Genomic DNA, 24,332 nt, shown 5'->3' with positions numbered 1-24,332 from the left:
GGACTGAACTACAGACGGATGATGGCCTCCAGCCTCACGCTGCCTCCCACCTCACTGGCTGCCCTTTCTCATTTCTTTCTGTGCGGTGAGAACCGCCTCCCAGGACAGGCTGGGTCCCCCACAGCCCCGAGCAACTCAAGGAACGCGTGACCTGGGTGCTGCAGGTGTTACCCCCCAGGTCCCCGGCTCCTGGTGGCTCCTCTCGTGCCCCCTTCTCCCATCTGCACCTCCCAGGCCCAGCCTGCAGCCTCACCCAGTCTGCCCACCTGGGTCCCACCTGGCCATCCAGTGGGACCTGGGAGACATCCCACAGGATGGAGCCCTTGGTCTCCCCCGGCTGTTCTGTCACCCTCTCATCTCAGGAAACACTCATCTGCAGGACAGGAGTCTGGACCGGGGTCCTTTTGCCTCCACACTCACCTCCCGCGGACCACAGGGCCCCTCACATGTCACCAGCCCCCTCCCCCGAAAGCCTAGAGCTCACAGAGCTGCTGTGGCGTCACCAGCCAGCCCAGCGCCTCCTCCCACGTCGTGTCCCCCACACAGGGATCCCGGCTTCCTGCCCGCCTCAGACTCTCCCTCGGCTCTCCCAATGCCAGTTCCCAGAGGCCGGGCCTCGCCCGTCCCTTCTTCTGTCCATCTATCCCTCCAGGACAGGGGCTCCAGGCGGGACTGGTTCCAGGCTGTCCTGCCCTCTACCCGGACACAACACACCCCTGGGCACATCTGGCTGAATTTCCGGACCTGTAAGTGCGTCTCCATCTCGTCGCGCTCCCTCTGCACCGCCTGCAGATGCCCCTCGAGGTCGGCCATCTGCTGACGGACGTGGGACACTTCCTTCTGCAGGCGCACATGCTCCACATCCACGGACTTCTTCTCCCCTTGAACTTTAATTAACTCTTGCCTCAGCTCCTTCAGCTCTGAGTCCAGCCTCTTCTTCGTGGCCTTGAGCTCACCAATGAGCTGGTCCTTGGAGGTGGCATCCCGCCGGTAGGCCTCCACCATCACCTGCCCGAGGAGACAGAAGCTGCAGCCGGGACAAGGCAGGGTCTTGGGGCTCACGCGGCTTCAACCAAAGTGCTCACCACTCGTCCACAGCATAACGCCTCTTGGACCACAGAGAACACATCCCACCAAGTCCAGGACACCATCAACTGAGGCACAGCATCGTGTCACGCGCCTAAACACATCTGGGTGATGTGCACAGCAGGTGTCGCCTGGCGGCTTCACCTTCCTCGGGCCCCAGGCTCCTGATGGGCCCTCCCCCCCACCTGCATCTCGGCACAACATCCAGCACCACTTCTAACTGTCCCTCAGGTCGCCCTTCCCCAAACCCTTGGTGTCGGCCACACTTCACACTCATCCTCCGACAGCCTCCATCAGCTTTGTGGACACAGAACGTGCGTCCCCACCCTCTGCGCCAACCAGGGCTCCCTTCGGCGCCACATCAGGGCGGAACTTTTTCACAGACACGTTAACAGAAGAGTCTGTGTTGCAGCAAAGCACACGCCCTCTGACGTGACAGCAGAGTGGGATCGTGTCACAGATGCCGACCCCACTCTGAAGCCACATCCCGACCTGAGACATTAAAATACAAGAGGTGAGGCTGTCGCTTGGAATCAGCGTCTTTAAACAGCATGGCAGGGGCCTAGGTGTGGCCTTCTTCTTGACCGGTCTTGTTCTACGCAAGTGATTGAACCACACGGGACCTTTCTCCACACTTACTGCACACGAAGAAAACCGACAACACGTTTTTACCTTTTGTTGAAGAAACTGCTCCTTGACTTTCTGCGTCTGCTTTCTCAGAGTGGCAGCTTCCTGCTGCAGGTGCCCCACCTACAAAGGACACGCGTGCCCACACGTTACACTGTGGGAGCTCCGTCCCCCGCGCTGGCTTGACTCTGGGTCTGTGTGTCAGGACACCCACCTCCAAGGCTGGAGAGACAGCCTCCCGGGGGACGGGGAGGCCAGCCACCAACCCACCTCCCACCTCCCTGTTTTCAGGACAGTGTCTCTGTCCACAGGGTTGCCACCAGAGACCCCACAACAATACAGGCAAAGTTCAAATGGGACGCGGAGCACCTCCGGGGTCCGCTGGCATCCCTCTTACCGAGCCAACAGTAAAACCACATTCAGACCCACCCAGAAGGTCCCTGACAAGTGAGCGGCCCAGGGTAGTGTTCGCAGGGGGAACATGGGCTCCTTTCACTCTACTTCCCAGAGGAAAACCTCCACTAGTTTCCTCGCGCCAGATGCTCGGGGGTGGTGGTCTGAAGGCAAACCGTTCCCGGACACTAGCTATTGCTTTACACCCCGCAGTCCTCCTGTTCCGCGTGCGACGTCTGCCTGGGTCGGGTCACGTCACAACGTCACGCTGTCAGCACAATGGCCCCCAAAGCGGCAAGCCGGCTCGTGTCCACACACGCCCCTCTGTCTCCCGCCCTCACCCACTGACACACGACTGTCCCACCACGTGTCCAGCAGTCCCCACCGCAGGCATACAGCAGGGAAGATCCAAACGTTCCACGTAACTTTTCCCGCGTCTGAGCTCTACGTCACCTGCAAACAGACGCTGGGGTTTCTTGGGAGCTTACTGTCCACACCCCACACGTGACTCGCTTTCCCAGCCCCGGGCATCTACGTTGCCCGTAGTCAACGGGATGGGAAGCACGTGACCTGCAGGCGTGGGTCCCTCCCCGGCAAGCGCTCTTTCGCGTTTCCACAACCAGGCGATCAAAGACGGGACGGGACAACTGCCCTGGTTCTCACATGTGTGGCCTCTGCTCCTAACGAAACGACAGAGAGCGCAGTACCTGGCTGGACTTGATGGCCAACTCCTGTCTCAGCTGCTCCAGAACCTGCGACGTCTCCTCGGCGCCCTCTGCCAGGCGCTGCGCTCCCCTGTCCAGCCCCTCCCCGCCGCTCCGGGCCGCCTGCAGGGCCACCTCCAAGACAATCTTCTCGTTCTGCAGGGAGTGGATCGCGTCGTCCCTGGAGGCGGCTTCCTCCTGCAGCTCCTCCAGCCGGGCCTGCAGCTCGTCGTAGCGCACCTGCATGTCACCCAGGGCGCGCTCCCGGGCCTGCAGCGCCTCCTGCGCACAGGTGAGCTGCTTCAGCAGGTCGAGGTGCTCCTGCCGCAGGGCCTCAAGCTGCTGGTCTCGCTGCTGCAGCGCCAGCTTCACCTGGAAGACAGGAACCAGGGTCAGCGTCCTGCCCCGGAATGAGAACGCCACCCGGCCCCCTCCCCCCGCCGCCGAGCGCACGGACACAAAGTGCTGGTACGTGCAGGGGACACCCGGCCGGCACGGCGACGGCGGCCGCTCTGATGGGACATCACAACGAGTCCAAAGGACACACCGCACAGACAGGCACCGCGAGGACAGCCGCACGAGGACGGCCGTGTGTGGCACCGGGGCGTCCCCACGAGGCCACGGAGGGCTTGCCTGCTCCAGCTGCTGCTCGAGGGATGCGGCCGCGGCCGCCACCTTCTGCAGCTGCTCCTTCTCGCCCTCGAACTCCTCCAGCCTCCGCTGCAGATCCTCCTCCACCATCGTCTTGGCCTCTTGAATCTGCGCAAAGGCAGCCTCCTGGTCCAACATGTCGGCCTGAGCACAGGAAACCGTGCTGTTTAAAGAGCAGGAAGACCCGCCACCCTGGGGAGAGGCCCTTGTCTGTCACCATCACGTCCCCAACCCGCAGGCAGAGGAGCCCGGGGCCAGAGGGGCCAAAGGCTGGTGACCTCCGGCCGTCCAGTCCACTCTGCTGACCCTTGGGACCGGCTGAGGGGGAAGCCAGCAGGCAACCCAGGTTTAAGAAATGGGACGAACCGGGGTGCCCGGCTGACTCTTGACCCCAGGGTTGTGCGTTTGAGCCCTGGGTTGGGTGTTGAGATGACTTAAAGCTTTAAAAAAAAAAAAAAAAAAAAGAAAAAGAAATGGGATAAAGTGCTGAACAACACCCCCGTGGCTGCCTCTGCCGTGAAGACAGGCTGCAAGGTGTCCCTGCTTTGGGGATGTGCCACTGGGAACACTGTCACTGAGCTGGTAAAACCAGACCGAGGCTGGGGGACAAGTACGGATGGAGTTCTTTACAATTTGCTTACGCACATAAGATCCAACACCTACGTGTGTTTCCCGAGGAAAAATGTCAGCTTCTAACTTAAATGTTTCCAGGTCTTTGGCACCAGGCCCCTGCCATGACGCGATTCTCTTCTGTCACCCGCCTCACCCGTGAGGACACGGGGGCACGTGCGGAGAAGCAGGAGAGGGGCGAGCGCCAGTCACGGGACGCTGACTTTCCATATCCTCAGCACAGAACCGCCAGGCCACACGCTGCCCAGACCTTGTGCACCTTCCTTCCTTCTTCCCAACAAGCCTACTGAGCAGGTGTCACCGTCCTCATCTCATAAATCAAGGGAACAAGGCTCAGAGAGGATAAGAAATGGTACAGGGTCTCACAGCTAAGGAGAACAGGTCAGAGCTACTGCCCCCAGTGCCCTGGAAACAATCTGCAGGCGCAACTGGCCACATCCTAAGTCGCTCGTGTGCTTGCTGGGGGGCCAACAGAAACACAAGCTGAGTGCTCAGAGACAGGAAATGCTTACCACTGCGAGGCTGTCAGAGACACGGCATCTCAGAGACACACACACTACCCTCCTCCTGCCCACCTGCTAGCCAGCACCTTCCCAACCACGGGGCCGAGTGCAGGGCTCCAGGCCCACACAGTGAGTGGAAGATAAGTCACCACCGGCAACTCAGATCAGACAGACAGATGAGTTTCCAGTGACGTGAGGAACAGAACTGCCAAACCCTGAATCACTGTCACTTGTCCAAAAGGTTAGTTTAATAGACATCTGAATGGATAGAGTATTAGTGTTTACGCACACACATCTGTAAGTTTTCTCAACCTTGACGAGTGCCGCAGCGTGAAAAGAGCAAGCCCCAGAGCTGCCTGGCCCTCACCTCGATGCCCTGGAGCTGGATGGCAATGCGCTCCTTCTCCTTGATGGATCTGTGCTGGGTTTCCGTCAGCTGGTGGGACAGGGACACGTTCTCAAGTTTCAGGTGCTCCAGGAGGCCTGCCTGGGTCATCTGTCCAACCTTCAGAGAAAAATTCCACAAGGTAGAAAGTGGCTAGATTCCAGACACAAGCACAGCCCGGCCCACCCCAGAGGCCATGAAAGTGAGGGTCCTATCCAGTGACAACCGCAGGGGAAACTGTTCCCCAGGACCCTGCTACACAGGGCTCACTGCCCACCCTCCTGTCACCCATCCTGACATTGGGGCTGTCTGTGTGTGCCAAAGAGGGGCAGGCTGGCAGCTCGGAGGCCAGGGGTCAATACCCCCAAGGCTCTATACGCACTTGGTAGCAAAACCTACACAGAAGTTCCTGCTGAAGGTATTATCTGAGGACCCTCAAAGTGAGGGCTCTCACCTGGATGGCAGGGACAGCAGCGGCTGGAATTTGCCCCAAAAATGACCTGTCCAACTATGACCGGCCACATCTCACGCCTTGGCCTCTCAGAGCCTAACTGTCCGAGATACTCGCCAGGCTGACCCTGGTCATTCCCAGGAAGCAATCCAGCCTAGGGTCAGACCCTGGCTGTCACAGACTATTAGACCTTCTTTGACCCACCACCTCTTACAGAGAAGGTGCCCAGCTTTACAGCACAGCGTGCCAGCCCCAAGAGGGGGCTCGGTAAAGAGAAGCCAGGGGACACGGCTCTGTGACTGGACCTTCGAGCACATTACTTCCAGATACAAGGTGAACACTCGTTGACACTGTGAGATGCCACATGTGACCACAAGTAGTGAATTTTGGGGTCTCAATGGAAGCTACCCAGAACAGGAGAAGGTACCATTTGCTGGGACTGTGTTTTGTTTTGTTTTGTTTTGTAAGTTTCCTTATTTCAAGGCATCCCTACACCACACGTGGGGCTCAACACATAACTCCAAAATCAACAGTCGTGTGCTCTTCTAGCCGAGCTGGTCGGGTGCCCCTGCTGGGACTTGTGTTTTAAGGCAACGAAAGAATAAAAGCCACTCTGCTCTGTGCTGCCTCCTGAATGTGCCTGGCAATACTTCTGTGTTACCAGGGAAAGAGGGAGAAAACGTCCTCACCCAATCAGGAAGGCGGATCCCGGAATCTGGAGGTGCCTGAGAAAGTCAGGTACAGCTGACTCTCCTCCCCGGAGCCCCTCCTCCACTCTGCCCTCCAACTTCATTTCTGACTCGGGGCAAGACACACAAATGTAGCTTCCTTAACTGTTTCGTGTCTCATGTAAAGGCACCATCACTGCAAGCTTGCGTTAACGTGCATGGTGATTTATTTCCAAGTATGTTGGAAGTAGAACAAATATGTACCTGCGGGGTCCTTTAGCTTGAAACATACGTAACAAATTTAAGAACCTTTCTATTTCATATATTTGTAGACTGTAGATTTTTTTTTTAATGTTTATTCATTTTTGAAGGAGAGAGACAGGGTGTGAGTTGGGGGGGGCGGTGGGCAGAGAGGGAGACACAGAATCCAAAGCGGGCTCCAGACTCCAAGCTGTCAGCACAAAGCCCAATGTGGGGCTCGAACCCACAAACCACGAGATCATGACCTAAGCCGAAGTCGGACGTTCAAATGACTGAGCCACCCAGGTGGCCCCCCGTAGATTTTTTTAAGTTTATGTACTCATTTTGAGAAGGAGAGAGAGTGTGCAAGTTGGGGAGGGGCAGACAGAAAGAGAGAGAGAGAGAGAGAGAGAGAGAGAGAGAGAGAGAGAGAGAGAGAGAGAATCCGAAGCAGGCTCTGCATGGTCTGGTCAGCGTGGAGCCTGATGCAGGGCTCAAACTCAAAGACCATGACATCATGACCAGAGCTGAAGTTGTACGCTCAACCACTGAGCCACCCAGGTGCCCCTAGATTTTGTTTTTAATGTTTATTTATTTATTTTGAGATAGCAAAGCAGGGGAGGGGCAGAGAGAGAGGAAGACACAGAATCCAAAGCAGGCTCCAGGCTCCGAGCTGTCAGCACAGAGCCTGACACGGGGCTCAAACTCACGGACTGTGAGATCATGACCTGAGCCAAAGTCGGACGCTCAACCAACTGAACCACCCCAGCGCCCCAGATTTTATTTTTTAAAAGAGCATTTAGTGGAGTTAGTATTTTATATCTTTTACCTGAGAATTAAAGTTTTAGTTAGTCTATAATATTTCACCCGAACAAAGAAAACCAAAGGGAGAGAGAGCAAAACCCATGTCTGCATTCAAGAAGAAGACAGAGGCTGACCAAAGCACCACTCAGCACCCTCCTAATCAACCTAATTAGTCCAAGGCCCCAAGACTTGGAGCAAAGTGCCTTTCAGCCACTTGCCTGTCACCCTGACCGCCTCTGGAGCGCGATGAGCCCAGAGAAAGGGGCCTTGAGGGAAAGTGCAGAGACCAGCATTCCTCTGCAGCCTGGACGGACACCTGCCCTCCCCACCCCCCAGAATCTGAGGCTGACACGCCTGCACCCCAACAAAATGGAGAGCAGTGGGAGAGCTCACGCTGCAAAGACCTGGTGGTCAAGGAGCTGGAGCAGAGACCAGCTCCAACCAGGAAGGGGATGCACACTGTGCCCCTTGTGTGTCAGAAACCACGTCCTAGGAGGGCAGCGACCAGGGCCCAGAGCTGGTGCCAGAGTCCCCAGACCCGGGCAGACATGGGTCTGAGAGCTGGGTTCAAACCACGACAGGCGCCCCCCAGGGGGGGCTCATCACAGAACGAAAAACGATGCAGCAGAAGCTGTAAGACCCCTTGTGTCAGAAGGTCATGGACAGCGGCTGCTCCGCAGGCTGGAGAAGAAGCTAAATGAGCAGCGAGCAGACTTTCCCTAAAGGCAACCGTGAGACCTGAAAACAGAAGGACTTAATTTAGGGAAAAGGCCAGGGTCCCACACGAGACACGTCCGGGGCCGTACCTGGATGTGGGCCATCTCGCCCTGCAGTCGGACCCGGGCCTCCTGCGCCAGGGCGAGCTGCTGCTGGTACCACTGCCGCACGTGCTGCAGAGACGCGATCTCGGCCTGGGACGCCTTCAACTTGCTGCTCAGAGTGGTCCGCTCCAGCTGCACCTGCTGTAGCTGGCTCTGCAGGCCCGTCATCTGCTGTCGCAGGTCGTGCACTGAAGGCAAGCACAGCAGCTCAGGGCACCCACTCCTCAGGAGCCCGCAGCTCCGCACCGACGCCCCACGCAGACTCGGTGTCTCCCCGCGGACGCCCCACGCAGACTCGGTGTCTCCACGCGGACGCCCCACATGGTGTCCGTCTCTCCCCATGGACGCCCCACGCAGACTCAGTGTCTCTGCAGAGGTCACACTGCAGTTGTGGATGCTGAACCGTGGCTCCCGGAGAAATACAGGAGTGAACGGATCAATATACAACCTTGTCTCGTGAGCCTGTGTACAAAGGCATTTTACTTAATCTGTACTTTTGGCCCATCAATACTGAGCTCACAGCCAACAGCACCGTAATTCATGCCCGAAGGAAGCTCACCGAACACACGGAACTTCCTCCGTGAGACACGTCACAGACGTCTCACACTTAAGAGCGCAAGATAGTGCTTGGACTTCACTTTAAATACAAAACCTCCCTACAAAGCACAAAGACGCAGAGGCTCTGACACTAGACCGGACAAGGGCACCCGCTCACACAGGAGAGCGGAGCACCGCCTCATCCCCTCAGCGGGAAGCGTGAATGTCAAGCGGCACCAGCCGTGCTCAGCGCTGCACCTGCCTGCGAGGGACTGTCCTGCTTCAGGGTTACCGACAGATCTGAGTGCGCCCGTGAACGCATAACTACAGACCTGTGGGTACTGAGGGCCAACTGCGTGCCCGCAAAGCCACTGTGGGCGCCCAGGCGGCACCTGGTATCGTGCTAATTGCACCAAAACCCGGTTCACTGACGTGGTCAACCCTTGCCACTGACGAGGGCAGAGTGGGAGGAAAGGGGGCAGGAAGTCACGGATGACCTAAATCACAGTGCAAACCAAAGTGGCCAAATATTAAGAAAAACACCTACCATTCTAAAGAAAGTTCCCAAAAATTAAAAAACAAACAAAAAACCATCTCAGTTTAAGAGGATCCACGACCTCTTGTCTGAAGTTCTTGGGGCCTGATGTGTTTCAGAGTTCAGACTGCCAGCACCTCAGAAAGGCGACCCCAGCGAGAACCACAGGAGACACGCCGTCAGCTCCACGAGGGCGTCCACACCGCACTGCGGCCCTGTGTGAGTGCGGTCAGTGCTGCTGCCCGACGGGCTTTGGTCATCAGACCCCGCAACCCAGACTTAACAATTACCTTGGTGCTCAGAACTTCCCGGATTTTATAATTTTCTTAAGGGACTGCATATCGGGAAATGCCCGAAGACTGAAAACAGTCTACGGCGTGTTTCTCAGCCGAGCAGTTTCTTCTTTCTGGTGCCAGAAAAGTCTCTGTCACAGCAGTCTGTCACTCTTTGTTTTCTGTCATCACATCTGAAGCCCCGTCTCACGGCCTTGTGGCCCTCCAGAGCAGCCCCCCAAGCCACCCCTCTGTTCTGCGAGAGGAACCCCGTCTGCCTGGCCCGCACCAGAGGCTGTGAGGTCTGGGCCAACCGTGGCTCTCCGCTGCCCCCTGCCCTGCCCCTCCTCCTCCCGTCAGCCAGCACGGAGGTGCTGCGAGCACGCGGGCGGTGCTGGGCGCCCAGCGGGGTGTGAAGCACACGCCCTGGGATGAGAAGACGGCGCGAGGACAGGGCTACAACAGGTTCTCTGTGCACAGCCTGCCGCCACGTCCCTCCGACACCCGCGACCCACTTGTCTCTCCCTCCAGAGGGGACTCCCACAGGGATCCACCACCGCCAAAAGCTGCACTTGAAGTAGGAAATACAAACGTTTACTCATCAACAGTGTCGGTTTTCAATCTTTTAAGCACAACCTGCCATTCTGAGGAAAAAGCGAGCAGCGCCAGCCCCCGCACGACAGGCTTTGAAGGCAGAGCGAGGTAGTAACGTTACTACCAACTAGCAAGGGTCTGGAGTTCGTTTCCAAGACCTGAGTCCACTCCGCCCCCCACCTGCCGCGCTCACCTGTGTTGTCCTTGCTGAGGATGCTCCTCTGCATCTCTTCCACCTTGGCCACGAGTCGCTGGTACTGCTCCTCGGCCAGCTGCAGGTCGCTGTTGGACGATGCCAGGCTGGCGTTCTTGGCTTCCAGCATGTTCTGCAGGTCCGTCATTGCTCGCTCCAGGTCCCAGCAAGACTGCTTCAAGGTGTCCACCTCCGAACTGAGCGAGTCCTGCTTCTGCTGGCTGCTGTGGCTCTGCTCCACCTGCGCCTGCAGCCTCGTGCTCAGGGCGGCCAGCTGCGCCTGGAGCTCCGCCTTCTCTTTAAGTGCCTGGACAGACCCCCAACCGGAAAGCGACTCTCAGACGAGTCACTGCCACCCGTGCGTTAAGAGCGCCACCGAGAGGAGCCGGGAGACTCAGAGGGAAGCACTGTGTCTCCCGGGCTCGCAGCTGCTCTCGCACCAACCGCTCTCCCGGGAGGAGGCAGGTCCTCCACACAGGCCCGAGGGGCAGGAGGGGTGACCAGAGCCGCTCACGCTCTGCACAGCAGCGCCCGGGCTGTGCGAGCACCCGCTCGCCCATGAGGACGTTGGAAAACACATTTGTTCAAAAAAGAAACGAGTGCAGCACTGCGCACACGCACACACCCCAAGAAAGAACACCAGGCGTGCTGAGGGAGCCCCACAACAAGTGCCGTCAGGTTCAGATCTGGGACCGTGCCTCCCGGGAAAGGCCCCCTGCTACTGCGCACAAGGGGCTCTGAGGGGCTCCAGCCGGAGCCGCTGGGCATGGGGCAGCCCGAGGCCCGGCCCGGCGCTGGGTGGCGGCACCGCAGGGACACGGTCGGTAGGACCAAGGGGGAGTGAGAGGGAGGTGGGGCCTCCACGAGCAGAGGCCTTCGGACAGCAGAGAACGTCTGAGAGACGGCGGGAAGGCGCGTGCCCTGTCTGCCATCAGCATCTCCCGCCCACCCAAAAATCCATCTGTGAGGCGTGTGGACGGGAATCCCAAAGCGCAAAGACGGGCAGACAGATGCACATCAACACGCGTGAGGGGAAAACCAACATGAGGAAGACGAACATCAAATTCAGCAAACGGGACGACAAATACCCCAAAAATCCAGTTAGGTGAGCAAACACAACGAGATTTTGCAGTAATAACAACTTGGATTTTAACAGGGAGGCCAGAAAGGATCACACCCGCCACAATCCACACAACTCAAGAGCAAGTCAGTATCCTAGGAGGAAAAGAAGGTAAAGTAAAATAAACACAAGCAAAGGCTCCTACATCACTCGTGGGCCGGAGGTGCAAATGAAGCAGAAATGCGCCGGATGAGATTCTACAGGGACAGTGACAACCATGAGCCACCACAATTCACCTTGAAATCGCGGCAACCACCGCCAGGTTTACGTGCACAGAGGGGTCGGTCTGCGTCCCTGGACCACGTCATTCAACAAACCACACCAGGCTCGAGAGGAAGCTATTCCCGCCACGAGCCGCTGCCCCACACCCTGTGCTGGGACGCGCTTCTGAAGGACACCCATGCTGCCGCGACACTGCCTCTGTGCCCGTGTGTCCCCTGCTCCCCACACCAAATGGACACAGCTGAATTCAACTCAACAGATTTACCCCACTTGCCAAGGAAAACTGAAAATTAAGGGGCAGAAATGGTTTTCAGGAGTAGACTGAACAGATACAGCAAAGCTCACATCAGAAAAGGCAGAACCCGCAGCAGAAAGTGTTAAAGGGGCAAAGATGACACTTTTACCAGTGTCTTTTACGGTGAGACCCGCCAACGGGACCGTCGGGCCCGCATCCCAGAGTCAGGACCGACATACAGGGAGACACCGAGCCACGCAGGCGGACAAAGGGTGAGGACACAGAGGACTGAGCACCCAGCCCGCAGGCCGCGCACATGCGCCCCGAAGCCGTGGCGCCTTCCCGGCCTCCAGTGTCCGTTACCTGACTGGCCTCTAAAGACAACGCCTCCAGCTGACCCTCGAGTCTCATCTTGTCTTTCAGGGCCTGCAGCACTGTGTCGTGGGTCTCCGCAGCGGAGCTTTCCAGGGACACGCTGGGGGACAAAGGCACAGAGCATCAGGCGCCAGCTCTCCTCACGCATCCAGTCTCTGGGCTCCCCACACCGCCGCTCCAGTCCCCGCCACATTATAAATACAGTTAGAAGGTTTCAGTGGACCACTAACGCTCTTACAAACGCTCCCAAGAAACCCTCCGGGGAGCTGCTCAGCCCAGGGAAGTATCCGTGCAGCTTTAGACACGAGTCTACGTAAATACTGGAAACAGCATCCCTTAACACTGGACGCGGTTCCTGACCTGCTCCCACGTCTTACAGAATGACAGAGTTGTATAGACAGAAACGTTACACGCTCAGGACGTGACGAGGAGAAACCCAGCACTGCCGGTCGGCTCTGGCGGTGGAGGGAGCACCCACCTGCTGCAGATGCTGTCTGTCCGGCTCCGGGTCTCCCCGTTGACCTCCCGTCCCTGGTCCTGGTGCTCGGCCGCCGCAGCCTGGAGGACATCCGTGATGGAGGGGAACTGGCCCAGGGCAGTGGCGGCGATCTCCTGGCCGTTGACCACATAGGAAGCGTCGCGAGTGCCCACGGGGTCCACCAGAAGCCCGCGCGTCCCACGGGTAGACACGCTGCTGAGGGAGGAGCTGTCGCTCTCGTTCCCATCAGCCTCGGACGTGTTGTCGCCCGTCAGGGACGCGTTCTCCAGGTGGTCCTCGGCCTCAGGACACGGGCTGACCTCGGACACTACTGATGTCACGCTGCTCCGGCTCTGCTTCAGGGCGCCCCCGGCAGCGTCTGCGGCCGGAGCGTTCCCACCACAGCTCCCGGCACTGGAGTCTTCAGTTTTGTAATCGGCCAGAGACCTGATTTTGCTCGGTTTGGAACTTCTTTTCCCCTTGGGATGCGCCAGGAGCCCCAGGCTGCCCACCTTCGGCCCTCGGGGGACATTGGTGCGCAGGAAGGAGTACTCCTTTGTCAGAGCCACCGGGCTGGCACGGGGCAGGGCCTCCGGGTTCAGCATGAGCTCCGGGTCGAGCGTGCTGGACAGTCGTGCTCTGGCCGCAGGCTGACTGCACTGGGGAGGAAACCAAAGTACAGAAATCACGTCTACGAGTGACGGCAGCATTCAAACCTCGCGGCCCGAAAGGCTGCACCGGCCACCCTCCCTGCGCCAGCCCCGGGCACACGCCCCGCACGACCGGGACCGTGCAGCATCCCCACGTATCCGGCAGGCAGGGCCTTACGAAGCTGTCCCGTCAGCCCTGCGCGCGCACTCTTCTCGACAGGCTCAACCAGGTCCAGATCCAAAGCGTCCCTGCTGGGTCACAGCCACCTGAGATGTACGATCACTCAGGGGCTAAGGAGCCGCGCTTCCAGTTATGCACACCTGCTCGCGCCAGACTGCTTGAGATTCCAAACCATTGCCATTTTATGTAATTCTTAGATATTTTATCATGCTGTTGCCGTAAATATTCTCTTTTCCCACTAATTTTATAACTAGCCCTATTAGGCTAACTATTGATTTTTTATACTCGTATTTTAAACTGACGATTTTCTGAACCCTCATTATTTTAATAATTTAAAATACATTTTAAGGTTTATTTTATTTTTGGGGGGGGGAGAAGGGGGGGGAGAGAGAGAGAAAAAGAGAGAGAGAGAGAGAGAGAGAGAGAGAAAGCACGCACGCACAAGCAGGGGAGAGGCAGAGAGAGATGGGGGGAGACAGAGGATCCGAAGGGGGCTTCACGCTGTCAGCACAGATCCCGACACGGGGCTCAAACTCACCAACTGTGAGATCATGACCTGAGCCGAAGTCAGATGCTCAACCTACTGAGCCACCCAGGTGCCCTTATTTTATAATATTTTAATATATTATAATTTTTTTCACTTGATTCTCTAGAGTTTTCCAAGGCATTATCAATACCTGCAAATAACATTTCTCCTCTTTTTCAATATTTATATCTCTTATATCTTTTTCTTAAATTATTACATCAGCTAGAACTTCCCTAACGGCTTTAAATGAGACAATGGATGACAGAAGATAGTGTTCCTTGATGCTATTTCAAAATGACTTTCTCTTAGAGACATAGCCAATCCTAGGTTTACTCCACAAAGTCAGTGCTATCCCAACAGGGCAGGGGGTCAAGGAGGAGAAAGGGAACCATCTCAAAATGATCCTGGGATGTGACGAGAAGAATACCAACTAGTGAGCAAAAATAGCTAAAAAAAGACGGGGCGCCTGGCGGCTCAGTCGGTTAAGCATACAACCTCAGCTCAGGTCTTAATCTCACAGCTCATGGGCTCGAGCCCGTGTCGGGCTCTGTGCTGGCAATGTGGAGCCTGCTTGGGATTCTCTCTCACTCCTCTCTCTCTCTACCCCTCCCCCACCCATGCTTTCTCACTCTCTCAAAAACAAACTTTAAAAAAAAAGAAAAATGAACAAAGACTGACACAGACACGCAAACAACTAACACGTAAAAGGTGCTCCCCGACAGGAGGTATTGTTGTTTTCACCTGTCGGAGGACAAAAGCTCAGTGTTTGTTGTTTTAACGTTGCCAAGGATGGCCAACACTCGCAGTCTCATCCCTGCTAACGGGGGTATAAACCAGTCCAGCCTATCCAGAGCACACTGAATATCCAACTAACAAATACATAAAGCCTTTTTCCAATAATGTGAAAGTCAACGATTTGCCCACAAGAATATACCAAGACGCAAAATGTTCACTGCAGCATTGTTTGCAATTTCAAAAATGTAGCAACAACCGGAATGCTGACCACGAGCTTGGTTAAGGAAATGCGGGTAGACTACAGCATAGGGTGAGGCAGTCCCCACTCTGCACTCAGGACACAGGGAGGAAGGCAGCATGGAGAACTTCTCATCATCTACGCCATGTGAGGATGACGTCTGAACTACGTTCCTCACGTAAACGAAATATTCCTAAAGAAATACCCTGTTTCTCCTTCAGGAGTTTTTGTTCACTTGTTTTGCGTATTTTGACTTTTCACAAACACCTTTTCAGCAGCTACTGAGATGATCCTAGGCCCCTTCACGTGGACCTACCCCCATAACCCATGATGAGGTCTGGCAGATTCTCCCAGTCTGAACCAACCTCAAAACACCTCTCCTGCAGTCATGGATATGCAGACAGGTGGTGCTGACTGGTCGTGAGCACGTCACACGCCGCACACACGGGCCTCTGCATGCACACAGGCAGCCGCGGACCCCAGTGCAGCCAGACATTCAGCTCCAAGCTTCGGTGACAGCCGTGCGGCGCCAGGCCGTGGGGACTGACTGAGACTCCGGTCCTCACACCGGACCGTGCCTCCCCAGGCTGCATTCTGCCCCAGCTGGCCCTGCCCCAGCATCTTGCAGCCACCCTGCCTTCCTCGCTTCTGAGCAAGCAGAGATCATAACTTGGTCAGACCAACATGTGACAGACACAATGCCTGTTTCCATCACTTTGAGAGCGGGTATGTTACTGAGGGCTAAGAAAGTATCCTTCCATGTAAAGTTATTATTTATTTAAGTAATCTCTACACCCAACATGGGACTCAAACTCATGACCCTGAGATCAAGAATCACATGCTCTTCTGACTGAGCCAGCCAGAAGCCCCCAAAAGTATCCTTCCATTTAAACCACCAGTTATGAGGCACCTGGGTGGCTCAGCTCGTTCAGCCATCTGATCCTTGGTTTCGGCTCAGGTCATGATCTCACAGTTTGTGGCTCAAACCCCATGTTGGGCTCTGTGCTGACAGCTCAGAGCCTGGAGCCTGCTTGGGAGTCTCTCTCTCCCTCTCTGCCTCTCCCTCTTCACTCGTGTGTGTGTGTGTGTGTGTGTGTGTGTGTGTGTGTGTGTGTGTCTCAAAAAAAAAAAAAAACTTTTAAACCACCCGTGTTATGTGTATATTATGTAATTTTTTAAGTAATTTTAGTGATGCTAAATTTCACATTTAGAATCCTACACTGAACTCCTGACATATTAATCACCTAATGTTGCATGAAACCACACAGGCCTCTAGAAGATAGAGTGTGGACAGGACCTTGAGAAGGGGAGTGTGGATGGGCTCTGGGAGACAGTGTGGATGGGTCCTAGGAGGGAGAGTGTGGATGGGCCCCAGAAGACACTGTGGATGGTCCCAGGAGGGAGAGTGTGGCTGGGTCCCAGGAGAGAGAGTGCAGACAAGCCCAGGGAGACAGTGTGGAGGAGTCCTGGGAGGGAGAGTGTAGACGGGCCTGGGAGGCAAAGTGTGGACGGGCCCTGGCCCACAGATGTTGTCTGGTCTACACCCGGACTCTCCTCTTCACCACTGAGTGACCCCTGACCGGCTCCTTACTATCCAAGCCTCAGGCTCCTCTTCTGTAGGGAACAGTACACAGTGCCAGGCATGTAGTGATTATTAACCACTCTTACCGCTAACTTGTGGTGGGCCGTGTGGACGGACCTCTGGAAGCCCCTGACCAGGCAAAAGAGTCTGGTGCCGGCTCCTCTAACCCATTCACGTTGGCTCTGGAGCAGTGACACCCACAAGGTCACAGTTCCCTCTTGGGAAAACAGCCTGAGGGGGATGTGTCACCACTAAACCATCCACCTAAAGCACTTACAAAAGTCAGTTTCATTTTAATTTTGAATTCCTCTCATTTGAAACTCTCAAGTCCACAGAAAAGTTGAACAAAGTATGAAATGAACATTCAAACCCACCTGCCTGGAGTCACTTGATAGGACTAAAAAGACTGCTTTCATTAGCACACCAACAAGTCTTACGTGTGAATAAACCAACCTTAGCGTACCATACGATGTACTTATCGAATACGCATGACACAGCACATATTCTAACACCAAAGGTCAGCAGAAACTACGTCACTCATCAGATACACAGCTGAAACCTAGGACTGGCTGCTCGAGTAGAAAGAATTATACTTGAGTACTTGCGGTCTCTGCTTTTCAAATGGCAGATACAGGAATAAAATATGCTTGTTCCAAGGGAGGAAGGGCCATATGCGGCAGGAGCCACAGTCTCCCCAAAGGGTGGGAACTGCAGACAGAAATGATCTTTCCAAAGAAGCACAGAAGACCATCCCAGCACAGAGAAATAAATGACAGATCCTAGAAACTACATCTAATTACTGTTTTTCACACATGAAGTTTTCTATGAGCTTGTTCAAGACGGGAAGACTTGGGGCGCCTGGGTGGCTCAGTCAGTTGGGCATCCGACTCTGGATTTAAGCTCAGGTCATGATCCCAGGGTCGTGGGATAGAGCCTCGCGTCGGGCTCTGTGCTGGGCACAGAGCCTGCTTAGGATTCTCTGTCTCCCTCTGCTCCTCCCCCGCTCATGCTCTCACACACACACACACACACACACACACGGAGACTCACTCTTTCCTGCTGGCGCTTCACCCTGTACTGTTTGAGCTGTTCTTCGAGCCGTCTTCGAGCCTGAAGTCGGACCTGCTCCTCCTTCTCCAGGGGCAGGGAAGCCTCTGTTGAACCTGCCGTGGAGGAACGACCACTTAGTGACTCGTGACGCATGAGGGCACAGAGGACAAGCCAGAACAGTGGCTTGGCTGTTCCCATTCAACTACCAATTAAATATGATTTAGCTCCAAACAACACACAGCCGTCCAGTTTGAAAGAGCTATTTCCAGATGGAGACAATTGTGAGCTTCGGACACCGACCACAGACCAGACGTGCCCGGTCAAAGACTCACCGGTCGAGCACAGGGTCTGTGCTCACAGTTCCCTAGAGGCGTCCAGCTGGGAAAACGGACACAGGTCACCCGTGGACTTGTGGTAACAAGTAAATCTGAAGTCGGTGCCAGAGCCGATGTTCTGAGGTTCAGGGACCCTCAGCTCCCACTTGGCTCCAACCACGCTTGTGACTTCACATAGGCGCACACAGAGAGCAGTGCCGATGGAGCGGGGCCCAGGGACGGGGGACATGAGCCAACCTGGCATGTGGCCACGGTCACCAGACATGCCTTCTTCACATGGTTACATCTAGGGACACAATCTGACCCACAGCTTCTCTAAATCCCTACAGCGAGTCATGTTACAGTACAGTTTTGCAAAATCAGAAGGCTCTCATACAAGCAGTACTCAGAGGTTACTCACTAGGGAAAAGCACTGTCACAGGGACGCATTCGGGACTCACCTGGAAGTGAAGGCCACGCAGGGGTCCCCGCGAGGCCTGGGGCTGGTTACCTCAGTTTCCTGACAGAGGCGGCTCCAGGGCAGGGGCCATGCTCGAGGACAGAAGGGGAAATGACAACTTTTGGGGCCAACAACAGATTTTAAAATATCTCAAAACCCCAATCTTTTATTTTGGGTAATAAAAGGGCTGAATAGCAAGCAAAAGGCACAATGGCCCCAGGGTTCTTTCACACACAGCAGACGTGTAGACGTGTACACAGCACGCTGCCACGCACACAGGCAGGGTCGGCTGCTGCGCTGATGAGAGCAGGAAAATGTCACAATTTAACCACTTTATAGACCGCGTCATCTTCAGATGCGGATTCTGAGGAGATCAGCAGCCGTTGTCTTACATAATCCCTCAGACCTGAGCACAGGCCAAGAATATCGCTAGGAACTCATCGAGTTACCACTAATGTGTGTGTTTATCACCGAAAAGATCTAGTAGTTTTCACAAGGCTCAGGGGTCCATGTGGGAAAACCCTAGGTGTCTATGGCCTCAAGCAGGGAGCCCCCAAGTCAGCAGACTGAGGGTCGGGTACACACTCACCAAGTGAGCACCTGACATTAGGGCTCACAAATCCCTACGGTCAAGAATCCACACTTTTATATGGCATCTCTGGACTTTAGTGTTGACAGTTAAAATTTATTTTAAGTAAGCTCTATGCCCAACGTGGGGCTGGAACTCATAATCCCAAGATCAAGAGTTGTACACTTTGCAGACTGAGTCAGCCAGGTGCCTGCCCTAAATGTACAGAATTTTTATAAAGACGCTGCAGCCCTAGCAGAATAATGCCTGTGGAGAAAAGGGCAAACAATCCAAAAGAAAAATGGGCCAAACAAATCAGCAGACAATTCAGAGAAACGACCGAATGGCCAGCAGGTGAAGAGTGCCCGAGTGATCAGGGAAGCGTAAGGAGCACAGCGCCTCCGGGCACAGCCGCCCAGCCGGTGGCGAGGGTGACAGTAGGGCCTGTGCCTGCAGGGGGGGCCACGTCATCTCACGGTCGTCAGCGGCCATGGGCCTCCCCACGACGGAGGTAAAGACGCCCCCACCTCTGACCAGGAATTGCGATCCTGGGACAGAGCCTACAGAAACTAAAGCGGCGACACCGTGCCCACGGGCGCCAGGGCGCTCTCGCCAGCGCCGGGGGTTCCGGCCGACGAACAGAAGTGGAGACACACCCGGCCATGCACGGGGCCCCGACCAGCCTCAAAAGCAAGAACATGGAGTTGCATCAGACAACCTGGGGCGACCTCCACATAGCACTGCGGAAAACACAGGATGCTACAATTGACTCCCTTTGAAAAAACGATGACCGAAAACACCTGAAACCTGGCTGTTTAGAAGCCCGTGAAGGGTCATGTGAGAATGTGGCTTACTTGGAGGGGAGGGAACGAGGTACTGAAGGGGAAGGAGAGGAAAAACAGCGTGTGTGGTACGATCCCTTTATGTAAAATTATGTATGTCTGTGGAGGAAAAACGCGTTGGAAAGAGGCCTGGACGTTTCTAGGGTTCCCAGTCTGCCAGTTTGTGACCTGTTTGCCCCTGGGTCCCCAGGGGTAAGCGCTCATTAAAATGACTCATAGAAGAAAGATTTTGAAGTTTAACTCCCCACTGACTGCCTGCTCGCCGTCCAGCGTAAGACATGCCGCGCACAGTCCCTCGAGCCCAGACCCTGAGCCGCACCCTCAGCGTGACCACGAGGGAACGCCGCTTCTCTCCAAAATGGAGCTGCACGCAACACGCACAACCCACCACAGCGACAGACCGGTGGAGACAGAGGGACGAGCAGCGAGCGTGTCTGGAGGGTGGGGAGCGACGGGGGCGCCGCAGGAGGAAGGGGAGGGCAGGGAGGAGCCGGCGGGAACGGATGCTTACACAGTTGTGTTTCTTGCATAGGAAGACTGAGTCTGAGGGACTGCAAAGCTTCTTTTCTAACACTGCCCTCAGCACCAGTCCCCTGAGACTTCCTTAGGTTGTCATGGAAATCAGCCACACCTGCAGAGGCCTCGGGACCCAGTGGGCTCGGGGCAGGACCAAGAGGCGATGCAGGGTCTGGGAAGAGTGGCGTCGGCCCGTTCTGACAGGTGTCCCCCTTGCCAGGTCCATCCAGGCCTCGCCCTCCATCTGCAGCTCTATGGGCCTCGACACTGGCACCTGCAAGAGAGAGTGTCTTGAGCCATCACAGGGTCAACCACGAGAGGCAGCTGCATTTCGGACATGCGGAGAAGACAGGACAGGACAGCCTCTAGACGTGCGAGCACGAGCCATCTCCAATGTCCTAGGAGACCGTTCACTCTGGCGGCAGAGCAGGCCGGGCTCTCCTCATGTGGGTGTGGGGATCGGACAGCTGCTCGCCTGCCAGGGCCAGACACCCTCATCCGTGGACCACCCTCACCCTCCGCCCAGTGCTTGTGGAATTTAAGTAGTAATCTTCCTTCTCATCTAAACAATGAGGGACGCCTGGGGGGCTCAGTCGGTTAACCATCCGACTTTGGCTCAGGTTACGATCTCACGGTTTGTGGGTTTGAGCCCCATGTCGGGCTCTGTGCTGACAGCTGTGAGCCTGGAGCCTGCTTCGGATTCTGTGTCTCCCCCTCTTTCTCTGCCCCTCCCCTATCCACTCGTTCTCTCTCTCTCTCTCTCTCCAAATAAATAAATAAACTTGAAAAAAAATTTTTTAAACAAGACCAATGAGAAATCTTATGGAAGTCTGCTTTTAAAAAACAGCAATGGAAAATAAATGCTGAAAACACAGCTGATAATGTTTCTAACAGACGCTGGTGACACAGGGCTGATCAGTCACGCCTCACATTTACAAAGGAATAATTCCAAAGTCATTTCAAAGCATAAGTGTATCCTCCAAAACGAGAAATCTAAGGTAAAGACATAGATTAACTGATCAGAACACTTATGGCAAAGCTGAGCACAGAGTCAGAATCTGAGGACAAAGAGACTGTGCTACTGTTTGATCAACAGTTGTTAGATAAACACTCAAGTTTAACCAGTGATGACCATACACGCACATAGCAAGCTCAGTTTCACCGCTAACATTATTACATGTGGATTTGTCATACATTAACTAAAAATCTATTTCCTTGTCAAAAGGAAAAAAAAAAAAAGGCTTCTTACAATTAAATGATTTTTACCTTCCTTGCCCCCTCACCCTGGTGGGGGAGCCGGTCGGCAGTCAAGAACCAAGATGGCGCCTGGAGGGAGGGAAGGAGGATCCAGGGGTCCCTGGGTGTGGTTCCAAAGGTACCTAAGTGCAGCAAGGCCTCAGCCTCCTATGGGAATCCACATCACTTGGATCCCACGATGTACCCAGTATGAATCCAGGGAACTCCCCTTTACCCAAGCAAATTCAAAATGGGTTTCTGATACTTGAAATGTGAGGCCCAACCAATACAGCTACTCACTGTCATGCCTCCCCAAGAGGAAAAACAGAATACAAATGGGGCACCACAGGCTCAAAGCAACAGTAAGGAGACCGGACCACAATCCTGACCTGACCTCAATTCTTACTCAAACAACCCTTTGGCTCCATGCTGGGTGAGGGGGAAGGGGAGCCTGCATTTCAGATACTAGATTATCATTCTGAGGGGCTTACAGACTTGGAAGAGTCTCTACATCTTCCTGTTTATATGACAAAGTAGTTTTTTAAGCATTATATTGCACTTTTATTTTTATTTTTTTATTTTTTTTAATGTTTATTTTTGAGAGAGAGAGACAGAGTGTGAGCAGGGGAGGGGCAGAGAGCAAGGGAGAGACAGAATCTGAAGCAGGCTCCAGGCTGTGAGCTGTCAGCACAGAGCCCGACGCGGGGCTCGAACTCACGAACTGCGAGATCGTGACCGGAGATGCAGTCGGACACCTACCGACCGAGCCACCCAGGCGCCCCTATATTGCACTTTTAAAAAAATCTAACAGACGGGCACCTGGAGGGTTCAGTCGGTTAAGCATCCGACTTCAGCTCAGGTCACGATCTTTTGGTTTGTGAGTTCAAGCCCCTTGTTGGGCTCTCTGCTGTCAGTGCAGAGCCCACTTTGGATCCTCCGTGCCCCCTCTCTGCCCCTCTCCCACGTTCTCTTTCTCTCTCTCAAAAATAAACAAACATTAAAAAAGAAAAATCTAAAAGGCCAAAAAAAGATCATTGTTCCCAAACACAAGCCAAACTGCAGATAGATAACAAAGATGATGAAACAATAACAAACAAGGGCCACTAGCACTTCCTACTGTGTCTGAGGACCTGTGTACCATTTCTTTCAGCCCTCGTGACCACCCAAGGGTGCAGGCACCAGTAATCTTCCACTTACACGAGAAGAAAGTGAAACGAGATCGAATAAGGCCCTGCTTGAGGGTTCACTGTCTCAGTGACGGATCTAAGAGCCGGCTCCCTGTCTGTCCCACCGTTGGATCCTTGGTCTTGGGCCCCTGCTGTTAGCAGCCTTGCCTGCTGTTGAAGGAGCGGGTGCCCGAACATCATTTTGCAAGAGGAAAATGCAATTTCTCCTAGCGAATGAGTAAATCAATACCTACAACTTTGCACTGACACATTGCACTGACCCCCCTAAACAGGAAGGGGCCTCACAACCGAGTAAATTATTCACCCTGTACTTCTGATGAATGAAGAACCCATGAGCTAACCTGCCAATGTGATCCAATAACCTTGGATCACTCCCGGACCGTTTGTGTATCCGAAAGGTAGATGCCAGGCAAGTAACACCACAGAACCCTTACGGAGACCGGTGCTGCCGTGTCTGCTGGAGCAGAGAGCGGGGCAGCTATCGGTCTGACACGCCCGGCACGTGATTTAAAGTTGGCATCAACTAAGAAAAAGCGCTCACAGGATTAGTAAAAACAAACTCTGAACGAAAAGTTCATTACGGTCTGAAGCACCACAGCCTTGTTCCAAAATGCAAGGTGATCCGTCGCCTCCCGTCTAAAGGCAAAGCGTCAGCAGCACAGAGTAACCAGTGACTTACACGGGGCGTCAGCCCACTGGTCAGGTGGCACCAGTGACCCTGGGGGCTCTGGGAGGGCCTCGGGGCGAGCTGGGGTGCCACTGCTGGATCCGGCCGGCACTCTGTCCATGGTCAGGACGGCACAGGCTGGACCGATACTCGGGGGCTGCAAGCGGGCTGCGGGCGGGTTCGGTCTCGGCCATTAGCAGCAGCCCGGAGCTCCTGGGAAGACCCGCACTAGGCCGTCCATTTTGGGAAGACGTCCAGTCTCATAAGTGGCTTGAAATCAAACCCAATAACATCATGATACCTGACAGGAGGGAAAAGAGAAAGAAGGTATCATGAAACCTCATTTGTCAGATTTGAAGTAACAATTGCAAGACTAACATTTGGCTCCCGATTCACATCCATGTAATAAACAGGTTTATTCATTCAACAGATAACTCCTGAGTACCTGCAATATGCTAGGTTTGAGGGTAAAGTGCTGACCCACCACACTGGGGCCCGTTCCTGAAGGGAACCAGCTGGCTAACGCCGGCCCGCCAGGGCAGAGCCACTCTGTAACCGGACCTGAGCCCCACGTGTAGCCCCTCGCAGGGACAGGCCTTGGGAGGCTGAGGAATTAAGCTACTTGTTTAAATTTAAGAAATCTGAGTTAAAAATAAATAAATGTTGAAAAAAAAGAAATCTGAGTTAAATAGCCACGTGTGGCCAGTGACTTCTGCCCTGGACCCGTGGGCCCGAGCACTCACAGGGCAAGCTCCCCTCCCAGGCCTGGCATGGTGGCGAGGTTCACGGAACATGGCAACCCTACGCTGTGTCAGGGGAAGCACAGAGAGATGAGGACGTGGAATCGGGGTCCAGAGAAGGCATCTCGGGGCAGGTGATCAGTTTCATCCTTCATTTCTGTCAGGATTAGCTTTTAGCCCAACCTGCTAGGCTAAGTTCAAGGGAGCAAAACTTTGCCCCAGGTTTGGCAACTGGTTACCATTTTTGAAGTGTACTGAGGATATTCATAACCTGTTCCTCGTCAGCAGGGAAGGTGTGAGCCACTATCCATTCTGC

The 24,332-nt window shown here is 54.7% G+C and overlaps 1 protein-coding gene across 5 annotated transcripts in view; it reads right to left on the bottom strand.

Annotated features, from left to right (window-relative positions):
• The window catches only part of GOLGA3 (golgin A3), a 43,861-nt gene that overhangs the window by 14,341 nt on the left and 5,188 nt on the right, over positions 1–24,332 (bottom strand). For 4 of the 5 annotated variants that reach the window (XM_045041280.1, XM_045041279.1, XM_006938338.5 and 1 more), the window contains exons 2-13: positions 23,289–23,577; positions 20,182–20,460; positions 17,487–17,599; positions 12,525–13,183; positions 12,035–12,146; positions 10,095–10,401; positions 7,949–8,151; positions 4,962–5,099; positions 3,444–3,605; positions 2,814–3,182; positions 1,759–1,836; positions 745–1,008 (exon numbers count right to left, since the gene is read on the bottom strand). In XM_045041280.1, the coding sequence (XP_044897215.1) occupies positions 745–1,008; positions 1,759–1,836; positions 2,814–3,182; positions 3,444–3,605; positions 4,962–5,099; positions 7,949–8,151; positions 10,095–10,401; positions 12,035–12,146; positions 12,525–13,183; positions 17,487–17,599; positions 20,182–20,460; positions 23,289–23,397 (2,793 nt within the window). In that variant the 5' untranslated portion in view covers positions 23,398–23,577. The remainder of the gene's footprint in view (positions 1–744; positions 1,009–1,758; positions 1,837–2,813; positions 3,183–3,443; positions 3,606–4,961; positions 5,100–7,948; positions 8,152–10,094; positions 10,402–12,034; positions 12,147–12,524; positions 13,184–17,486; positions 17,600–20,181; positions 20,461–23,288; positions 23,578–24,332) is intronic. The other variant, XM_045041282.1, reaches the window with a different exon arrangement.

The sequence above is a fragment of the Felis catus genome, chromosome D3 (genome assembly GCF_018350175.1).
Source record: "Felis catus isolate Fca126 chromosome D3, F.catus_Fca126_mat1.0, whole genome shotgun sequence".
Lineage (NCBI taxonomy): Eukaryota > Metazoa > Chordata > Mammalia > Carnivora > Felidae > Felis > Felis catus.
This window is presented reverse-complemented; position numbering and strand designations above follow the sequence as displayed.